Here is a 21,794-nt window from a genome sequence, read left to right on the forward strand (position 1 = left end):
CCATTGGCTTCCCTTCTTCATAATTGCCTCAGTATGTTGGGCCCAGGATAGATTCTCCCAGATGTTGATGCTCAGGAACTTGAAACTGCTGACCCTTTTCACTGGTGACCCTGAATGAGGACTGGTGTGTGATCCCTCACCTTCCCCTTCCCGAAGTCTTTAATAAGTTCCTTCGTCTTTTTGACGTTGGGTGCGAGATTGTTCTGGTGATACCACTTAATTAGCTGATCCGTCTCACTCAAGCACACCTTCTCATTGCCATCTGAGATTTTACAAACAATAGTGTTGTCATCAGCGAATTTATGGTTGGTGTTTTAGCTGTGCTTGAGTGTCAGAGAGCAGAGCAGTGGGCTAAGCATGTATTCGTTGTCAGTGAGGAGGAGATGTTATTACTGATCTGCAGTGACTGTGGTTTGCAATAACGAAATCAAGGATCTAGTTAGAGAGGGAGGTACAGAGGCCCAGGATTTGAAGTTTGTTGATAAGTACCGATTGGATGATGGTGTTGAATGCTGAGTTGTAATCGATAAACAGCAGCATAATGTATTTGCTGTTGTCTAGGTGCTCCATAACAGAATGGAGAGCCAGTGGGATTGTAAACCCGTTGTGATGGTCAGCAAATTGCAGTGGGTCCAGGTTCTTGCTCAGGCAGGAGTTGATTCAAGCCTTACCAACCTCTCAGAGAGCTTCATCACTGTAGATGTGAGTGCTACCAGCTGGTCATCATTGAAGCCATTCATCCTGCTCTTCTTAGGTTGTGGTATGATTGCCACCCTTTTGAAGCTGGTGGGAACCTCCTACCATAACAGTGAAAGGTTGAAAATGTTCATGAGAACTCCAGCCAGCTGGTCAGCACGGGTTTTCTGTACCCCGCCATGTACACACACCACTGGGGCCTGACAGCTTGCCAGGGAGGGCGTTTTGATGTCAGCCTCTGGGATAGAGATCACAGAGTCACCAGACACCAAGGAGATTCACACAGGTCTAGTGTTATCCTCCCTTTCAAAATGAGTATGAAAGGTATTGAGCTCATAGGGGAGTGAAGCATCACTGCCATTTATGCTATTAGGTTTCGCCTTATAGGAAGTAATGGCATGAATATATTTTTCCATTTCCCTTTTCAAAAGCACCCATCATTTTCTAGACATCCATTGAATTTTCTAACTTACTTTATTCAGGTGAATAATGAAGTAGTTTTAGCACAAGAGATCATTCTGCCCACAGAGTCCATACTAGCTCCTCAGAATGACATTCCCATTCTCTTTTCCCACACTTTTGCAAATGATTCTATCAAGTGTCCATTCTTTTTGCAATTCAATCCAGGCAGTGAGTTCCAGGTCATATCTATCCCTTGTGTAAGAGAATTTTTCATTATATCCATCGTGTACCTTTTGGCTGAGGTTTTAGATACCTGCTCCTGATACTCGAGCTGTCTGCTAATGAGAATACCATCTCTCTTCATAACTTGTTATGATCTTGTATGCCTTTTCAGTGAAATGTGCAGCAGTGTTTGAAAACAGCCAGAGATGAAAAAATATTTCCTGGAACGAGCAGACTTTATATGTCTGTAAATACATCTGAGCTGCACAAAGTAATTGTTACACAATGTGTTAGAAATGGGTCTTCTGTGATAATGAAAAATTATCAGTATCATTTACTTGGTGCATGCAAATGTGTCTTGTCAGAAAACACTGTTCATCAGCACTAATGTAAGGGAGTCAGCATTCTTGCTATTTATAAGTCTCAGTCATTCTAAGGGCTGAGCTGGATTATACAGCAAAGGAACCTGGTCGGTAAGGAATTTGTACACCTTCCTCCTTGACCACATAGGTTTCCTCAGCATGCGCTGACTTGCCCCCACATTCCAAAGAAGTACAGGTTAGGGTTAGTGATTTGTGGGCATGCTATGAGGATGACAGAAACAAGGCAACTCTTGTGGGCTGCCCAGCACACTCCTCGCTGATTTAACTTGACACATTTCACTGCGTGTTTCAGTGTATGTGTAACAAGTAAAGCTTATTTGTATCTTTCATGCTTTGAATATTCTGGGAGGGAGGGAAGGCCATTGCCTGGTTTGAATACTGAAAAGATTGATATCGGGCAGTCTCTAAGGAGTATCTAGTTTTCCGAACACTTGTCATAGCTTGGAGAGATGTGAAGGAGGGAATTGGGAAATAACAAACAGGCTTTTTGTAAAAGGATGTTTCAATATAATTGTAATAAATGAATGAAGAGTATGACAAGGTGCTGTGCAGAAACAACCAGATTCTGGGTGGCATGGTAGCTTTACAATTTTATAGCTCCAGCGGTCACGATCAGGGTTCAATTCCCGCCGCTGTCTGTAAGGACTTTGTGTATTCCCAACCCCCCTCCCCCCGATAAAAGGGAAACTTAACAGAAACTTACCCAGAGCCTACACCTCTTCTGAGCCAAAGCCTGACTCTCCCATTCTCACCACTGGCCCACTCTCAACAATGGCTGCTCTGCTTGTGCTTTCTGTACCTTATTTACTGACTGAGCTGCCGGAATTACACCGAACACCCGTGAATCACTCCTTTTCAACAAGCAACACCGGCCTGTGAGAAATCTCCTCATTGTGCGCTACTCCTGCAACTGATTGAACTGCTGGAAAGACTCACTTTCAAGGATTCTACAACTCATGTTGTCAATTTTATTCATTATTTATTTATTATTATTTGTTTTTCTTCTGTATTGCACAGTTTGTCTTCTTTTGCATATTGGTTATTTGTCCATCTATGTTTCTGTGTAGTTTTTCATCGATTCTATTGTGGGTTTTTCATTTTTGCAGCTACTGTGAATGTCCTTTCAGAACGTTTGAAGTTCTTGCTCTATATCCCATTTTTAAGGTTTTAAGGTTTGACAGTTCAAAGGTAATGGAACATTCCAGCAAACCACTATGCACAGTGGGAATACCTTCACCTCATGAAATGCAGTGACTCAAGAAGACAACATTCCCAACCACCAACTGTTCAAAGTCAATTAGCAATGAGCAATAAATGAGTTAGCAATGCTCATATTCCATGAATGTATAAAAGGAAAGGATTTAGTCAGATGAAACATTATGGTTGGGGGAGATTCCTAAACAGTGCATGACGTATTAGGTGGTTTATATCAAAGAATGTTTTAGGCATGAGTAGTCTTGTGGTTGTCACCATCTTGTCATATCTAACGAAGAGGAGGCTCCATAGCGTAGTGGTTAGCGTATTGCTATTACAGTGCCAGTGATCCCGGTTTAGTTCCTGCTGCTGTCTGCAAGGAGTTTGCCTGTTCTCCCCATGAATGTGTGGGTTTCCTCCCACATCCCAAAGACATACGGATTAGTGGGTTAATTGGTCACATGAGTGTAACTAGGTGACATGGGCTTGTTGGAACGGAAAGGACTGTCACTGTGCTGTATGTTTTAATAAGAAATAAAGCCATTGCATCATAAAGGTAGCAACGCCTGAATTTAAACATCAGTCACCACCATCCACACCAATCATAACCAGATGCTAATATCAAATATTAATGAATATTACCAGATGCTTAACATTTGTGTTAGTGGAAGGGTTGTTCATAGTGCATAGGTAGGTTGAGGAATTGAGGATTATAGGGAACTGGCACAGAAGAGGAGTTGAGGCCAGCATAGATTAGCCATCTCCGCCCAAGGAAGCAGTTGAGGCTTCCTCACTAAATATATTTAAGAAACAGTTAGACAGGTTTTTACATAGAAGGGGAATTAAGGGTTATGGGGAAAAGGCAGGTAAGTTTACGGAATGGCGGGGCAGGCTCGATGGGCCGGATGGCCTACTCCTCCTCCTATTTCTTATGTTCTTATGATAGTGCGTGTAAAACATACTACAACCAGCTTCTCAGTGATGTGTTGTGCAGCTCACATCAAAGTTCAAACTAAATGTATTATCAAAGTATGCATATGTCACCATGAGATTAATTTTCTTGCAGGCAATAGAATTAATGAAAAATTACATACAAGGACTGAGAAACAACCAATGTGCAAATACTAACTAGCTAACTAAATAAGTAAATAGTGGGGACACAAGTTGAAACGTCCTTGGAAGTGAGTCCATGGGTTGTGGAATCAGATCAGTGTTGAGGTGAGTGAAGTTATCCACACTGATTCAGGAGCCTGATGGTTGAGGAGTAACAGCTGTTCCTTAACCTGGTGGTGTGAACACACCGTGCAATTTCCCATGACAAAGTCATTGAGAAAGGTGAAGAGTTGGATTGTGGTCACCTCGTTGAACCTGAACTTTACACTTGCCAATCCATATTGCTTAGGTCCTCTGATGTCAGTGGTATTGAAGGGATGGTGTGAATATTGTACAAAAGCCACTTCCTGCCTTCTAGTGGATTTATTTTTCTCTCTCACACTTACAGATCCTGCTGAAGGAGTTCGAGACACGGAAGCCACAACACGAGCAGTTGAAAGTAGCCGCTGAGGGTATTTTGAGTCGACCGGATGGCTCTGCTCCAACCTCGGGCCTTGTCAGTGACCAGCTGGCTGCTGTAACACAGAAATGGGACAGTCTGACTGGGCAGCTGGTTGACCGCTCTAACCTCATTGACCAGGCTATCATCAAAAGTACCCAGTACCAAAATCTAGTCCGGCACCTCTCAAGCAAGCTGAGCGCCCTGGACGCTAAACTGGCCAGCCAGCCGCCGATTGATGCCCAGCCAGAAGCCCTGAAGCGTCAGCTGGATGAGGCCAGCGAACTCCGGGCAGAGCTAGAGCAGGAGGAGAAGGGTGTGCAAGAGGCCAAGGCCCTCTGTGAGGAGATCTCAGTCCTCGTCGGCGAGCAGTACCTGAGGGCTGAGCTCACCAGGCAGTTGGACAATGTCGTGAAGCCATTTCAGGATCTTGAGGAGAGAGCAGGTGCGCCAATGAACCGCAGCATTGAATTGGCAATGATTTCTGTTTTCAAGAGTTAAAACAGAAAATGCTTCAAATACTCAGGCAGCATCTGGGTAGGGACCTCAGTTTTATGACTTTTCATTGAAACTGGACGTTCATAATCCTAGCATCTGCAGTTTTTGCTTATCAACCAAGTGTAGGTTAGAGTTTATAGAATACAGTACAGGCCCTTCAGCCCACTATGTTATTCCAAACTTTTCACCTAGTCTTAGATCAATTTAACCATTCGCCCTCACATAGCCCTGTATTTTTCTTTCATCCATGTTCCTATCTAGGTGTCTCTTAAATGTCCTTAATGTATCTGCCTCTGAGCCAGCAGCATGTTCCGTGCACCCACCTCTCTCAGTGCAAAAAGCCTGCCTCTGACATCAACCCTATTCTCTCCTCCAATCATCTTAAAATTAAGTCTCCTTGTATTAGCCACTTCTTCCCTGGAAAGATACAGGATGAAGAGAACAATCTGAATATGCAGCTGAAGATGTGTCCAAAATGTTGACCTTTATTTCTATCGTGTTTGTTAATGTGTACTACAACTCTGAGCAGTGATCATGAAGGGTCTGAGCCCAAAATGAAACTGTTTATTCATCTCCATAGATGCTGCCTGACTTACAAAGTTCCTCCTCCAGCATTTTGTGTGTGTGAGCAGTTTCTGCTCTCACTTTTTATAGGCATAGGCTTTTTACCTCTTTCCTAACCCTTGACTTGCTTTACACCTGCATTTCATGTTTTCACCTCTTACTTGAGAAACTTTATGAATTCCCATCAGAGATGCAGAGAATGGTTAGTACAGTAAAAACGATCTTGTTCAGAGACTTTGTTGATGGCAATCAAAAAACTGCAAATGGTGCTAATCTATTTTTTTTCTAAACTGAAATTGCTCAACGGGTCAGGCAGTGTCTGTGGAGAGGAAACAGAGTTAAAGTTTTAAGTTGAAGATCCTTTGAACAATTAAAGATTAAATTAATGCTCAGTTCATTTATAAAATATGGGGTTCATCACAGCTGACACTATAGAAACACCAGCTGAATTTTTCAGTGTGTTTTGAAAGGAGATTTGACCAGCAAGAGAGTAAGTTGAATAATGAATAATAAACAATAACCAAAGCCCAGGAACTGAGCTGTTAGGTCACAGGAGTGAAAAGAGCCCAGCACCTTTATGATCCTGGCCACAAGTAAACTTCCCCTATCAATGGATTTCTCCAGTGTTCTAAAGAAAAGGGTTTCTAGGGTTCACACAAACAAACCTTTGAAGATGATAAGACAAATAAAAAAGGCTGATAATGTCATTCCACATCCCATTCCCATTCTGATATGTCATTCCACATCCCATTCCCATTCTGATATGTCATTCCACATCCCATTCCCATTCTGATATGTCATTCCACGTCCCATTCCCATTCTGGTATGTCTATCGATGGCCTCCTCTACTGTCAAGATGAAGCCACACTCAAGTTGGAGGAACAACACCTTATATACCGGCTGGGTAGCCTCCAACCTGATGGCATGAACATTGACTTCTCTAACTTACATTAATGCCCCTCCTCCCCTTCTTACCCCATCCCTGATATATTTAGTTTTTTCCCCCCTCTTTTTTTTTCTCTTTCTGCCCATCACTCTGCCTGTTCTCCATCTCCCTCTGGTGCTCCCCTACCCCTTTCTTTCTCCCTACGCCTCCCGTCCCATGATCCTTTCCCTTCTCCAACTCTATATCCCTTTTGCCAATCACCTTTCCGGCTCTCAGCTTCACCCCACCCCTCCGGTCTTCTCCTATCATTTCACATTTCCCCCTCTCCCCACTACTTTCAAATCTCTTACTAACTTTCCTTTCAGTTAGTCCTGACGAAGGGTGTCGGCCCGAAACGTTGACAGTGCTTTTCCTATAGATGCTGCCTGGCCTGCTGCATTCCACCAGCATTTCTTTTTGTGTGTTGCTTGAATTTCCAGCATCTGCAGATTTCCTCGTGAAGGCTGATAATGCCTTAGTTTTGCAAACAGAGGCACTAATTGCAATTGTAAAACTTAAAAATAAAACTGGATTGGATTCAGTATCCAAATCTAAAATGAAAGATTATCCTACAAATTAATAAATTTGGTCCAAACACATTTCTTATACTGGGACTAGGGATGTGGGATTTCAGTTATGTGAAGAGATTGATAAAGATTAGCTTTATTTTTAAATTTGAAACATACAGCGAAATGCATCATTTGTATCGCAATCATCACAGTCTGCTCCACAATTCCATCTTGGCTGAATCATTATCCTTTTCAATCCCTTGTCCTACTTCTCCCCATAAGCTTTGACACCCTTACTAATCAAAAACCTATGAACCTCTGCTTTAAATATACCCAATGACTTGGCCTCCAGAGCCGTCTGTGGCAATGAATTCCACAGATGACTAAGAATTCCTCATCTCTGTTCTGAAGGTACATCCTTTTCATCTGAGGCTGTACTCTTGGATCCAAGACACTCCTACTATTGGAAAGGTTCTCTCCACGTCCACGCTTTGCAGATCTTCCAATATTCAGAGATTGTATACATGCTGTAGGTTTCATTCTATATGGGGTGGGAAATAAGGAAGCCACAAAATAATGCATTACAATTATTTTTATTTTTGCTAAAGGGAAACGAGTCCATCAACTTCAGTCAGCACTGGCTAATTCCGAGCAGTTCCAAAAGATGTTTGATGATTTCCAAGCCTGGATGTGTGGAAAAAGTGACGAGCAGAGGCAGAGGGCTCCTATATCTTGTAAGCTGGACCTCCTCCACTTGTTGATCGATGAGCAGGCAGCATTTCAGAAATCCCTGGCCCAGAAGACTGGCTCCTATGAGATGATCATGGCAGAAGGCGAGTCGCTCCTTCAGAACATGCAGCCTGGGGTAGAGAAGACCGCCTTGCAGGAACAACTTGCAGCGCTCAGGAGCACCTGGGAAGACCTGTCCAAGCAAGTGGAAAACAGGCATGAGAAATTGAGAGACTGTTTGCAGAAAGCCCAGAAGTACAGAGAATGTACTGAACACCTTCTACCGTGGATAAAAGAATGTGAAGCAAAGTCCTCGCAAGTACAAGTGTGTAGTGATGCAGCCGAAATAGAGTCCTCCTTGGCAAGCATTAAAGCCCTACAGAATGATGTGGACAAACATCGCAGGGCGCTTGAGAATTTAAATAATGCTGCAGACTGCTTGATCGAAGCTAGCCAGGCAGACGTGAAGGAAATCCAGAGTGAGAAGGCATTCGTCAACCGGCAGGTGGATCTGATCACTGACCAGCTCCGCCTGAAAAAGGATTCCTTGGATGAGGTGGCCAAATGTTTGAAGGAGTTTCATCAGTCTCTCAGAGATACAAAGGAGCAGTTAGAGGGGGCCAAACAGCAACTGGATCACCACGATACACTTGGGCCACAAGCGTACAGTAACAAGTGCTTGACCAACCTGAATGCCCAACAGAAGATGCTTCAGGCTTTGACATCACAAGTGGAGAAGGTCAAGTGTCTCGCTCAGAGATTGACCTCTGCTGCCTCTGGCAGAGAAGATGCACCCTTCCTTCTGCAGCAGGCTAATGCTTTACAGGAAGACTATGAGTCAGTGAGCCAGCAAGTACGAGAAAGGTGCTCTTCCTTGGAGGTCAAGCTCCAAGGTATTGGGCAGTTTCAGAACAACATCCGGGAGATGTTTTCCTTATTTGCTGACCTCGACGATGAACTGGATAGCATGGCTCCCGTGGGAAGGGATTTGGATTGCCTTCGTACTCAGAAAGATGACATCCAAGGCTTCATCGTCAAACTCCAGGAGCTAACGGCAAACATTGAAGTCTCGAAGAAGGAGAGCAAACAGATGCTGGAGTCCTCCAGTTCTCCAGATTTATTGGGGTTGAAGCGGGACTTGGAGGCTTTAAGCAAACAGTGCAATAAGCTGCTGGACAGAGCGACAGTCAGACAGGAGCAGGTGGAAGGCACCCTCATACACGTCGAGGAATTCAACAACAAAAGCAAAATGTTCAGTGAGCTCATCACCACGGCTGAGGAACACGAGGAGAATCAGGGCAGCGTTGGAATGGAAACGGAGGTCATCAATCAGCAACTGGAATCTTTCAAGGTATGGCTTCATTTCTAAATCTGTCTCTCAGCATAGAAATTAATTGGTTGTTCAATTAATGTTGGGTTAATTTGGTGACATCGGCACAATTTGTGGTCCTGAACTGATGAGTCATCGTACTTTGAGGAGTTTTGGCCAATGCAAAATCAGGTGGAAGTGAAACTCTGCCTATTTTGTCTCTGATTTTCAGGTACAAGTACTGTTTTCTGTTTCTAAAGTATGACTCTTAGAGACTCTACGGTATGCACACGGATGAAATTAAAGTGGAAGTATATGGTTGAATTTGGAGAGAAGGGTTAGATTGATCTTGGAGTAGGTTAATGTGTCAGCTCAACATTGTGGTTGAAAGGCCCAGAATGTGCCATATTGTTATGTTCTACATTACGACAGCTTGGATTCATTTTGGTTTTTCTTACAATCTCTCCCTCCTCAAAACCACAGCTCACCCTGCCCTGAACAACACCTTCCCTGTTTTTATCTTCCAGCTCTACCTCTTTATTTCTCCTAAAGATTGTGGACTTAATTACAGAAAGTTATACCTTAAAAGGAGGCTGTTTGGCCCATTGGGCTCTTGTTATTTCCAGTGACTAAGCTGGTTCATGTGAAAGGCTGGAAATGAAAACAGAAGGAAGAGGAATATGTAATAAGTTTGGCATCAAAAGTCAATAAATCATCTGCTTTGCTGAAAGTTAGCCCTAGCTTTTAAGAGATTCAAGATTGTTTAATGTCATTTCCAGTACACGATGTAAAGGAGAACAAAATAATGTTTACTCCGGATCTGATGCAGCACAAAAAAACATAGTAAGATAAAGAATGTGATAATAAAATAATAAGCAGCCTAATAATATTAACAGCGTTGTTTAACAAGCACTGTTAAACAACAGTGTCACATTTCCATCTTTGCAACATAATAATAAAAAACACAATAAATACAAATATGAAAGATACACATAGATTGATGTATGTCGATGAAGTGACTGTACAGAAGTGACTGTATATAAGGTGGGTGGCAGGAAATGATAAAGTAGTGGTGGTGGCTGGATATATTTCTGTACGTATGTTCTGTATAAGGGAGGGAATAGGGAAAACACTTTGGGAGATATTTGTTCTCATTGCCTAAAGGCATGGAGCAGAGGGATGCAAAGGTGGAAACGTGACACTGCTGTTTAACAGACTAAATAATTCCAAGCTAATTTACTGTGACAAGTAAATTAGTGGGCAAAGCTCTCAGAGACTGTCTGAACCATTATTTCAAAAGGCACAATGTAATCAAGGGTAGACAGTAAGGAGTTGTTGGTTAAGATAAAAGTAAGTCTTAGATATTATAAACTTTTACATTGTCCAATACTTATTTGTGACTCTGGTACTATCCACCCATACCTACCTCAGGTCTTGTTCCACCACTCTCCCTGGTCATTATTGTAATTGTTTTCCGTGATCTTTCTCAGTGACTGAAACCTATAATTACCTATTTGTTCAGCCCATGGACTGAGGGGTCTGGTATCATCCCCATATTGTTTAACACGATTAACAAAGCATAAACAAAACTGTTACCCAGTGGTCCAAATCGTAATGACAAAATAAAGAAGTTTCTTGCTATTTATAGTACGAAAGATGTATGTAATTGACTATTAACAGAAGAGTTTGGAGCTTCAAGCCCACCCAAGGTTGGTTGATTATCTAGCATGGCATGTGGTTGGATATAAAAGCAAGTACAAAGAGACTGTGGAACATGTTTTGCTGAAGCCTGGGTGTGTGTGGAATGCAAACACAGTGGTTTGAGTGAATGGCTTGTTCATCTGCACTGTAGATGTTGTGAGCTACCTTGTAAAAGGTCAGGCTGCCTACCTCCATTTCCCTTTAACTCAACCCTAACATACATTAGGGTGGCTCGTAGATCTAGAGCTACACAAAATAATGGCTCAGGAATGCTAAAGGAATTTATGGCGAACAGTTCTGCAGTTAAATAATTTAGAATTTATGTTTCACAAAGAACATTATGAATAAGAAGCTCTTTGCCAGTTGAATAATGGGGAGAGCATCAAAACATATTAGGATGAGGGAATAAAGGAGTGGGGGAAAGAATAGGAAAAGGTGAGGGGATGAAGATGGAAGGGAACATGACAGGTTTCAAATTCTCTGTGTCACTGGTGGCTACTAACTTCAAGCGTTTGTTCTCAGATGCACCCTGTACAGTACTAATGCATGTGTAATGGCGGTTTAAATGGTTCAGCATTGTCTAGTTGAGCTGGCAGGCCTGTTTCTATGTCACTTGTATGAAAAAAAAACATGAGATTACACCGAGTGTGGTAGATGTTTGGTGCCCATTGTGAGGGGTCGTGGTGGAGGCAGATGCATTAGGAACGTTTAAGAGACTCTTAGATAAGCACATGGATGAAAGACAAATAGAATGCTATGTAGGAGAGAAGAGTTAGATTGACCTTAGAGTAGTTTAAAAGGTCGCACAACAATGTGGGCTGAAGGGCCTGTACTGTGTTGCACTGTTCTATATTTGTTCAAAGTCTTCTCTTTCTACCCTATCCTTGATGTTGAAACAAACTCCAGCCCTGTTGCATCATGAGATCTATGAGCTCCTCTAATTCCAGACACCTTCCTTTCCTCCAGTCTTAATAATTGTGTCCAGGCCTTCAGTTGCTTTGGTGCAAATTACAGGGACAACTTTAGGGTGTTCCTTAAAACCTTCTTCTCTGACCAAGCTTTAATCTCCCAGTCAGTTCAGTGTCAAAACCTCAGCTCGATGTCATTCACTGTCAGACTACATTTCTGAGAGATGCACCTACATATTTGATAGATGCAGATACATTACAAACGTGTAAGAAACTATTAAATGGGCACATGGATAAGAGAAACATGGAAGGCTATGTAGGAGGGAAGGGTTAGATTGATTTTGGCACAACATCATGGGCTGAAGGGACTGTACTGTGCTGTAATTTTCTATGTTCTATTTCACTCTAAGAGAGTGCTAATTTTAAATCGATTATATTAAGATATCCAGTGTCCAATGTGGCAACTAATGGTTTAGTTATAAATGGCAATGACACTCTTGGTTTGGGGAACAGGAGAATTGACCCTTATTCTTCCTGCTGACTTCCCATAGGATTATATGTGGCAGAAAATCAGAATAAAAATGATTAAGGTCGAGTAATTCTTTCCTCCCAGTCCATCAGCACGTGTACTCAAACAAGCAGTGGTCTTGGAACTGAGTAATGAGATGTTGAAGAGAGGGTTGGGGAGTGGTGCTTGTGAGAATAATTGTTTTAATTTAAAACTTTTTTTTCTTTTGGCATGAAAGCTTATCATAAATATTTTTAATATCCCTACCAGAACTGTGTGTCCTCTGCTGTGTTTAAAACATGAGCCTGTTTTGGTTTCTAATCACCAGAATCATTTCTGGATATAATTCCCTGGCTGAATATTTTTGAAGTACTTCAAATATTGTGAAATAAAGAAGCATGCTTAATAAAGAATATTGTCTCATCCATCATTCTGTACAATGCATGATGCCGAGGAGATTGGAGCTTGTAAATAGAATGCTCCAGAATGTATCCAAACATCGTGACATTTGGACTAGCTTCAGGAAGTTACAATTTGAAGCACAACTGGCCAGAACATTTGCATTTGCTGCTGGAAATGTAGAACAAATAGATGCAACTTCAGAATCAGAATCAGACCATTCATAAGCAAGATGAGGAAGCAGGAAATGATGAGGGAGAGGATGCCTCTTTCACAGGCACAGTAAACGCCAGATTGATTAATAGTTTAAAGTTTTGGGCTTGATAAATTTTTCATAAGGTTGTAGAGCAACGGTAGATGGTGGAGTTACAAGACAAATCAATCAAAATGTTGTTTAAGTAGGGACGTAGGGAGAAGATTTGAAAGACTGAATGCTCTCTTCTACTGAATCTTCCACTTCATGATGCAAAACCTTAATTACAAGCAAAGTACATCAGAATCCTTCAATCATCTCTGTCATAGGGAATAGTTTCATATTTCTGAAGGTATGAAGATACACACAAATCTTTTCCCCTTCAGGTATTTATCCAATTCTCTTTGGGATATTACTAATGAGTTCACATCCGATTCCCTTCAGACTTTGCTTTCCACTGTCACTGTTTATCATTATCAATATTGATCGGCAAAGCAACCATCAGTCTCGGTATTAGGGAAGGATCAAGGATCGGCTTTCTTTGCCATATGAATTTGCTGTGCTCCATACAACAAAAAAGCAACATTCAACAATTATACAGAATAAAGAGTTATATAAAAATAAAGTTAGAGGTTAAAATACAGATGTGGAATAAAATAGCCCACATGGGTTTTTAAGAGATCAGCTTTATTTATAGTCGGGAGTAGTAATGAGGATAAGCTCCCATTACCTATTAAATGTTCCCAATATTGTGCGTCTCAAATTGGCTGTGACAACCAAGTCCAGCTCCTGGCCCTCATGTGTGGTTTAGCTACTAAGCCAGGCAGAACCATTTCTACTTTCAGAAGTGGCGAAGCTGGTTATAGGCACTTGAAAACCATTTGCTTTGGGCAGATGTGGCTCATCAGCTGTGGTTGGCAGCTCGTCTGGAAAAAGGAAAACTCTGATGGCAAACCTTTACTATCTTATGCCTTTACCCACTCATGGGGAAAGCTTTAGGAGTAAACCCTGAGGAAAATTCTGGAGCTAGAGTCCCTAAGACAGTCCTACATTGAATTCAAAGCTGACTGGCCACTGGTGCCAAACTGTATCAGTCTCTGTTGTTCCTTTGTGTTCATTAGCTGTTTGGAGAGGGGAAGCCTGCTAAATGGGCAACAACTTTCTCTCCATATCATACTGCTCTGCTTTGTGTGTCACATAGGCAGCTAGGACATGACATCCATAGTCTGCCCAACCAACAGTGGGGCCTCAAGCATTATTTGTCATATGTCAGTCGAAACATATGGTGAAAATGTGTCATTTGCATCAAATCAATGAGGATTGTGCTGGGCAGCCTGCAAGTGTCACCATGCTTCCAATGCCAACATAGCATACACACAACTCTAACCTGTGTGGCTTTGGATATGGGAGGAAACCAGTGCACTTGGTCACGGGGGGAGTGTATAAACTCCTTACAGACAGCAGTGCGAATTGAACCCTGATCTTACGGCTGGCTGCTGTGAAGTGTTGCGCTAACCATTACATCACCATGACACCCAGTTCCCAGTTTGTCCCTTTGCTTTTCCTCCTTTTCCTGTTCAACTTCCTATCTGATTCACTGATGGAAGATCCCATTTAATCTGCTTCTACTAACCTTTCAGGCATTGTCGATTTCAATTTGGTGGAAAATCACTCTTCACCTTTCAATTGTTTACATTTTGGCAGTTGAAGTAGTATTAAATCTACTCCCAGTGGACTCTTTATTAGTACATTGTGTTGTGCATTCAGAGATGCACTTCTGCACACTATTGTAATAATGCAAGGTTATTTGAGTTACTGTCACCTTCCAATCAGCTTGAACCATTCTCCTCTGACCTCTCTCATTAACAAGGCATTTTCACCCACAGAACTGCTGCTTGCTGGATTTTTTTTTGTTGTTTTATGCACCATTCTCTCTAAACTCTAGAGACTGTTGTGCATGAAAATCCCAGGAGATCAGCAGTTTCTGAGATACTCAAACCACCCTGTCTGGCACCAACAATAATTCCACTGTCAAAGTCCCTTTGATCACATTTCTTCCCCATTCCGATGTTTGATCTGAAAAACAACTGCCCTGCTTGACTATGTCTGCATGCTTTTATGCATTGAGTTGCTGTCACATGATTGGTTGATTAGTTTTTGCATTAAAGGTTCTTTTATTATCAAAACATCGATGTACAACCCTGAAATTTGTCATCGCCAGATAGCCACAAAACAAAGAAAGAATCCTCATAGAAGGATCAGAAGTGGAGAAAGTGAACAGTTTCAAGTTCCTGCATGTCAAGATCTCTGAGGTTCTAACCTGGTCCCAACATATCGATGTAGTTATAAAGAAGGCAAGGCAGTGGCTAAACTTCGTTAGGAGTTTGATGAGATTTGGCATGTCAACAAATACACACAAAAACTTCGATAGATGTACCGTGGAGAGCATTCTGACAGGCTGCATCACTGTCTGGTATGGGGGACTACTGCACAGGACAGAAAAAAGCTGCAGAGGGCTGTAAATCTAGTCAGCTCCATCTTGGGTACTAGTCTACAAAGTACCCAGGACATCTTCAGGGAGCGGTGTCTCAGAAAGGCAGCGTCCATTATTAAGGACCTCCAGCACACAGGCCGTGCCCTTTTCTCACCATTATCATCAGAAAGGAGGTACAGAAACCTGAGGCACACACTCAGATTCAGGAACAGCTTTTCCCTTCTGCCATCCGATTCCTAAATGGACATTGAACCCTTTGACACTACCTCACTTTTTTAAATATACAGTATTTCTGTTTTTTGCACATTTTTTAATCTATTCAATATATGTATACTGTAATTGATTTACTTATTTTGTATTATTATTTCATTTATCTTTGAATTATTTATTTTTATTTATTTTCCATATTATGTATTGCATTGAACTGTTGCTGCTATGTTGACAAATTTCACATCACATGCCGGTGATAATAAACCTGATTCTGATTCTGAACATGAAAGTCATTCAGAGTGAAACATTAAACCCAACCACCCTGCCCAAAAAAAGATGGCATCCCGATCGTCAACCCCCAAAACCCTCTACTCCCCCAAAACAGAACAAGAACATCAACCTCCAAAAACAACCCCTCCTCCCGCACCAATAAGTAGCAGGACACAGCAGAAGTTCAACCCTCAAACACCCTACCCTCACACAACAAAACAGAAAAGGAATAGGTGATTAAAAAACAAAGAATATAAAAGCATAAGGTCTGAAAAAGTCCACAATCCATAAATAAAACAGTCTAATGCATAAACGCAAAACTACGATACCATCCTATGATATCGCCGACATTTATCGAAAGAGAGGCACACCGTATGAGGCAGAGAGGCCTACCTGCCTGGCTCAGCGAGCCACACAGCGATAGGCCGCTCACAGATTCCTTCTCTCTAAAGGAAAGCAGTCAGTGCAGCTCTCTCGCTCGCCTCCCGCAATCACCTCAATGTCTCAATCTTCCTCGATGCTTTAATTGGAGATTAATGAATGCTTTACCGACAAAATGGAGTTAAACATCAGCTCATTAACAAGCAGGTGGACCTAGTAAAGTGGCCACTCAGTGCAAGAGGCAACCCTGTTGAAGAAACAATCTATATGTTGTGTTGCTGAGTGCCTTTTGTAGTTTTGTTACTTCCAGTGTAATTTTCTTCACAGCAATTTTTCCTGATGTTTATATATCATTTAGGCCCTATTTCCTTTTCATTTTAAATCCTCTTGCTAGTTTGTTTTTGCTGTGTTATTGAATCCTGTTCCCTTGAAATTCACATGCTTGAATAAATAGTGAAGTTTGTGGGGCAGGCGCGTCAAAGGTGAAAGAAGTGACAAGCTTAAAACAGGATATTTTTAAAAAAGGAAGTTGAGGGAAAAAATACAACAGGATAAAAGCTTTGGAAGAGTCAAAGGGAGATTGCTAAGAGTCATAACTTCCCCTCGACCAGAGGATAACATTGTAATGATTTCAATATCCTGTTGCTTTTAATAGTGTTAGCTTAATAGATATGTATGTAGTTATTTATGGGTGTAGGGATCCTTGCAAGGCCAACTTTATCGACCAGGTGATAAACTAATGTTGTCAATAGTCCCTTGTGATTCACGGATGCCCTGTACCAAATTGACAATGTTCCTGTAAAGCTGGCCAGGGCTCTACGGCGGGGCAGGAATAACCAGGACAGTCCCAATTCCGTAGAGGGAACAGCCACAGATGACTTCATCCTCGGTAATATTGAATGAGATGCTGAGGAGGTTCTGTGGAACAAGGTCACAGCTCCAGGCCAGTGCTGGGCTTCGACACCTTCTGCTATCTCTCAGGTCCCCAGAACCTTTCTGAAGCTGGTCATAGGGACCCAGGAACTTGGGTTGGGGTCAGAACCCCTGGATCAGACCAGGGTTGAGGGTGGAGACCCAGGACCAGACCAGGCCTCTGGTCAGAGTCCAAGGACCAGACCAAGGTTGGGCCTGGAACCCTGGGACCAAACCACGGCTGGGTACAGAGAGTGGGAAAAGGTTGGGCATTGGCCAGAGACATGGAACTATTTTTTGCTGTGTGCCAGGATCCATCAGATTCTTTTCCATCCAAATCCACTGACAGATTCAGATCAGCACTAGGATACAATACTGGTGAGGATGGAACTGTCACTGTATAACACTGAGGTACAATACTGGTCTGTCACTATATAAGTTTAGGGCACAGCACCAGTGGGAACAAGTCTGTTGCTATAATGAGTAGATTACTGGTGAGGCGATAGGTTTGCTCTATCATAATAGGGTGCAGTACGAGGAAGGATTCATCTGTCCCTGTCTAACAGTGGGGTATTATTACTGGTAATGGTATGTCTATTGGGCTACATACCGGCAAGGCAGATGAAACACTACAATACTGCGGCACTGTAATAATGGGAGAGGTGTGCCCTGTATAACACTGGGAGACAATGCAGGTCGCTGTTTGTGTTTAATGCTGAGGTGCTGTATGGGTAGGCATTCACCTGCCACTGTATAACTCTGGGGTACAGGATCCAGAATCAGGGTTTTGTTGTCACCGACATTTGTCATGAGATTTGTTGTTTGCAGCAGGACAGCAGTGCAATAATAAAATGTAAATATACATCTCTCTCTCTCTCTCAAGTCAAGTCACTTTTTATTGTCATTTCGACCGTAACTGCTGGTACAGTACACAGTAAAAACGAGACAATGTTTTTCAGGACCATGGTGCTACATGAAACAGTACAAAAACTAGACTGAACTATGTAAAAAACACAGAAAAAAACTACACTAGACTATATATATATATATATATATATACACACACACACACACACATATATATATACATATATATACACATATATACATATATACACATATATACACATATACATACATATATATATACATATACATACATACACACACACACACACACATATATATACATCTAATTAAATAAGCAGTTCAAAAAGAGAGCAAAAATAGTTCATGGTCCATTCAGAAATCTGATAGCAAAGGTGAAGAAGCTGTTCCTAAAGCAATGTCTTTAGGCTTCTGTACCTCCTCCCGGATTTTAGTAATGAGTAGAGGGCATGTTCTCGATGGTGGGGGTCCTTTTTGATGGATGCTGCCTTCTTGAGTGTGTGGTCACATTTGGGTAATTCTCAGTAACATTCAAAGCAAACATGTTTTCTTTAAAACAAAACACTAGTGGATCAAATCCAGCTCCCAGAGGACAAATAATTCGCCTCTCTCATCAGGAAGCTGGATACATTTCATCCCCATCCACCATCAATCCACTGTAGCTGTAGCTAGCCTTTGTTTTTCAAAATGCTAAGACATAGGAACAGAACTAGGCTATTCAGCCCATCAAGTCTGCTCCGCCATTCCATCATGGCTGATTTATTATCCCTCTGAACCTCATTTTTTTGCCTTGTCTCCTTAAACTTTGATGCCCTGACTAATCAAGAGCCAGTAAAACTCCACTTTAAATACACCCAATAACTTAACCTCCATAGTTTTTCATTAATTGTATATTTTTTTTAATTTTCCTGTAAATGTTTGCAAGAAAAATGCATCTCAAGGTACTTCAATAATAAATCTACCTTGAATTTTGTTCTTTTCCTGTTCTAATGTTCTTCAGCATTGTCTTTATATTGCAAGTTGGAATGCCCCAAACTTGAGGATGGGTAGTTAATAAACCCGCCTTCTGTTGCTTGTTTAATTGACTATCTCCCTTTATGACTGCATTTTTTTGGGACTGTAGAGATCTGATCTGACTCACTCTGTTTGTGGCGTACCGCTTTCATTGTTCATCATGTAATCCTGCTTTTATAGCTTCTGGAGGTTGGCAGTTCATTTACTAGTAAGTCTGGAGCTGCTGTTAATATGTCTCTCACTAAATCTTAGTCAGTATCCTGAACAATGATGTGATCGATTAGATGATACACTACAGAGTGTGGTGCAGGCTAGGTCCCTCTTCTCCTTTTCTTTTATAATGGTGCTATTTAATCTATAACATTTCTGTTTATTCTTTCTGCCAAATATATCTCAGTTCATGACTTTCTGTATTCATTACTCTGTAGCTCCCGCTTGTCTGCCCGATCTGCCAGACCCTCTCAGACTCTATTAGTATTCTTCACTGCTTTCAACAACTCCAAGATCATAAGCCCATAAGACATAGGAGCAGAAGCAGGCAATTTGGCCCATCGAGTCTGCTCCATCATGGGAAGCTCCAAACTGCATCATCCGCAAATGTGGAGCTTTAAGCCTGCACACCCATGCACTGTAAAAAACTTTGCCAATGTGTTTCAGGAGCACTTCAAAGAAAGACTAAATATTAACGTTATTTGTCATACATGTATTGAAACATGCAGAGAAATATGTCGGTTGCACTGGGGCAGCCCGCAAGTGTCACTATGCTTCCAGAGCCAATATAGCATGCCCACAACTTACTAACCCTAGCCCATACGTCTTTGGAATGTGACAGGAAAGCCACACGGTCACAGGGAGAACATACAAACTCCTTACAGACAGTGGCAGCAATCGAACCCCGACGTGTCCCACTGTGCCGCTCACCTCAGTTTGACGGCTCAATGGCCTCCTGCTGTACCATGTGTTTCCAGGACACTGATGGGGCCAGATCAGGTGAGACCAGCAGAATTCTTTCTCCAAAGAACAGTGGTGAATCAGATGTGTTTTTCTTAATAGTCCCTGTTCCTGTTGCTGGATATTTATTGAATAATTACTTAATTAATTGAATTACCTTCTCCAGCTGTCATGATGGGATTTGAATTTCCATCCTTATGTCCATGCCTCTGGATTTTGAGCCTACCACGATAAACCCTATAATCTTCATGGTGTTTTTCTTATTTTTAACTCCTGTTTAATGTGCTTTAGCAGGTGCTTCCAAGAGCATTAGTAAACAGATACAATTTGTTCTGCTTTGAAAGCAGACTTTAATTAGCCCAGTATTTGCCTGATTGATCCCAAATTAATTATACATTTAAGAGGTTTTATTGAATTAAATACTTCACAGCAAGCTTACCTTCAGCAGAGTTCATGATCTGTAGATGAACACGGATAGTAAAAGAGGTTATGGTAGTTTGTTCTGGTGTGGTGTATTACTTGATTTGCTTTGAGTACTTGGAGCAACAGATGATCTCATACACAGGCTTTGATGGACACTTTTTTAATGCTCAACTTCAAGTGCTTTCAATGCTGGGAGAATTTCCAGCATTTTAACCATTTGCTCAATGAAAACTTCCAAACATTTTGTTTCAGGCTTTGTATTAGTGGGCTAATTATGGTCATACGATCCATGGTTTAACATGCTTGGAGAGAGAAAACTCTGACCTCAGGATGACCAAAAGCTGATAATGAGAAGTGACAAGACCAACCACTGCTAATGAGGGGCAGTGGGGCACCACATTAGCGTAACAGGTACTGTGACCCTATTGCAGCTCAGGCATCAGAGTTCAGAGTTCAATTCCAGTGCCATCTGTAAGGAGTTTGTATGTGCTCCCTGTGACTGCGTTGGTTTCCTCTGGGTGCTCTGGTTTCCTCCCACAGTACAAAGACATACTTTTATAGTAGGTTAATTGTCCTCTGATTGGGTTAGTATTAAGTAGGTGGGTTGCTGAATGGAGAGGCTCGGTGGGCCAGAAGGGCCTGTTCCACACTGTATGTCATTCCATCCATGATTTATTATGCCTGGACAGAAAAAAAAACTTGCAAATTTCCTCTCTGAGCTCAGGATATCCAAAGGTTGATGACGAGTGAACAGGCCAACCACTGCATTTGAAATATAACCACTGTTTTTATGTAGCAGAGTGTCTGGAGACAGTAAGCTCCCACAAACTGCAATGTAATTTGTTTGAAAGTTCATTGAGGAATAAATATTGCTCATGTTGCTAGGGAAGTCTCTATAGCTTTGGCCTTCCAGCTTTCCAAAACAACAGAGCTGGGTTAGGTAACATTGCCCAAAATGGCTGCCTGGCTGGCTGAAGTGAGATTTGATTGCAAGATCTGCCTCAAAGGATAGATTGCTTACAACTAATTCAGAGAATGGGCAATTGATATGGATCAGGCCAGGTCAGAGTGGAATAAAAATGGGGGAGCGTGTATCTAAGTCTTATGGTTGTTATTTTATTTATTTATTTAGCGATACAGCATGGATATGCCCCTTCTGGCCCTTTAAGCTGCACCACCCAGCAACCCCCGACAACCCTGATTTAACTCTAACCTAACCACGGGACAACTTATTAACCTACCTGCTATGACTTTGGACTGTGGGAGGAAACCGAAGGACCCAGAGAAAACCCACTTATTCCATGGGGGGAGGACATACAGAGGACATTGGGATAGAACTCCAAACTTCGATGCCCCGAGCCATAATAGCATCGTGCCAACTGCTGCACTACTGTGGCACACTCATTGGCTTTGTATTCTACACAATTTGGGATCCATAACCTGCACAGACTTGTTAATATGATAATGATCTAACCTAAAGCAGTTTAGTCATGCTTGCATTTAGAAAAGTGTTTCTAACAGTTTTCTTGGACATTTTGACCAGTCTTGTAAGAGAAGGG

General features: G+C 41.8%; 1 protein-coding gene across 6 annotated transcripts in view; it reads left to right on the forward strand.

Annotated features, from left to right (window-relative positions):
• The window catches only part of dst (dystonin), a 579,575-nt gene that overhangs the window by 399,691 nt on the left and 158,090 nt on the right, over positions 1 to 21,794 (forward strand). For all 6 annotated transcript variants that reach the window (XM_073056532.1, XM_073056533.1, XM_073056534.1 and 3 more), the window contains 2 exons: positions 4,399 to 4,894; positions 7,554 to 9,025. In XM_073056532.1, the coding sequence (XP_072912633.1) occupies positions 4,399 to 4,894; positions 7,554 to 9,025 (1,968 nt within the window). The remainder of the gene's footprint in view (positions 1 to 4,398; positions 4,895 to 7,553; positions 9,026 to 21,794) is intronic.

Source organism: Hemitrygon akajei, chromosome 9 (genome assembly GCF_048418815.1).
Source record: "Hemitrygon akajei chromosome 9, sHemAka1.3, whole genome shotgun sequence".
Taxonomy (NCBI): domain Eukaryota; kingdom Metazoa; phylum Chordata; class Chondrichthyes; order Myliobatiformes; family Dasyatidae; genus Hemitrygon; species Hemitrygon akajei.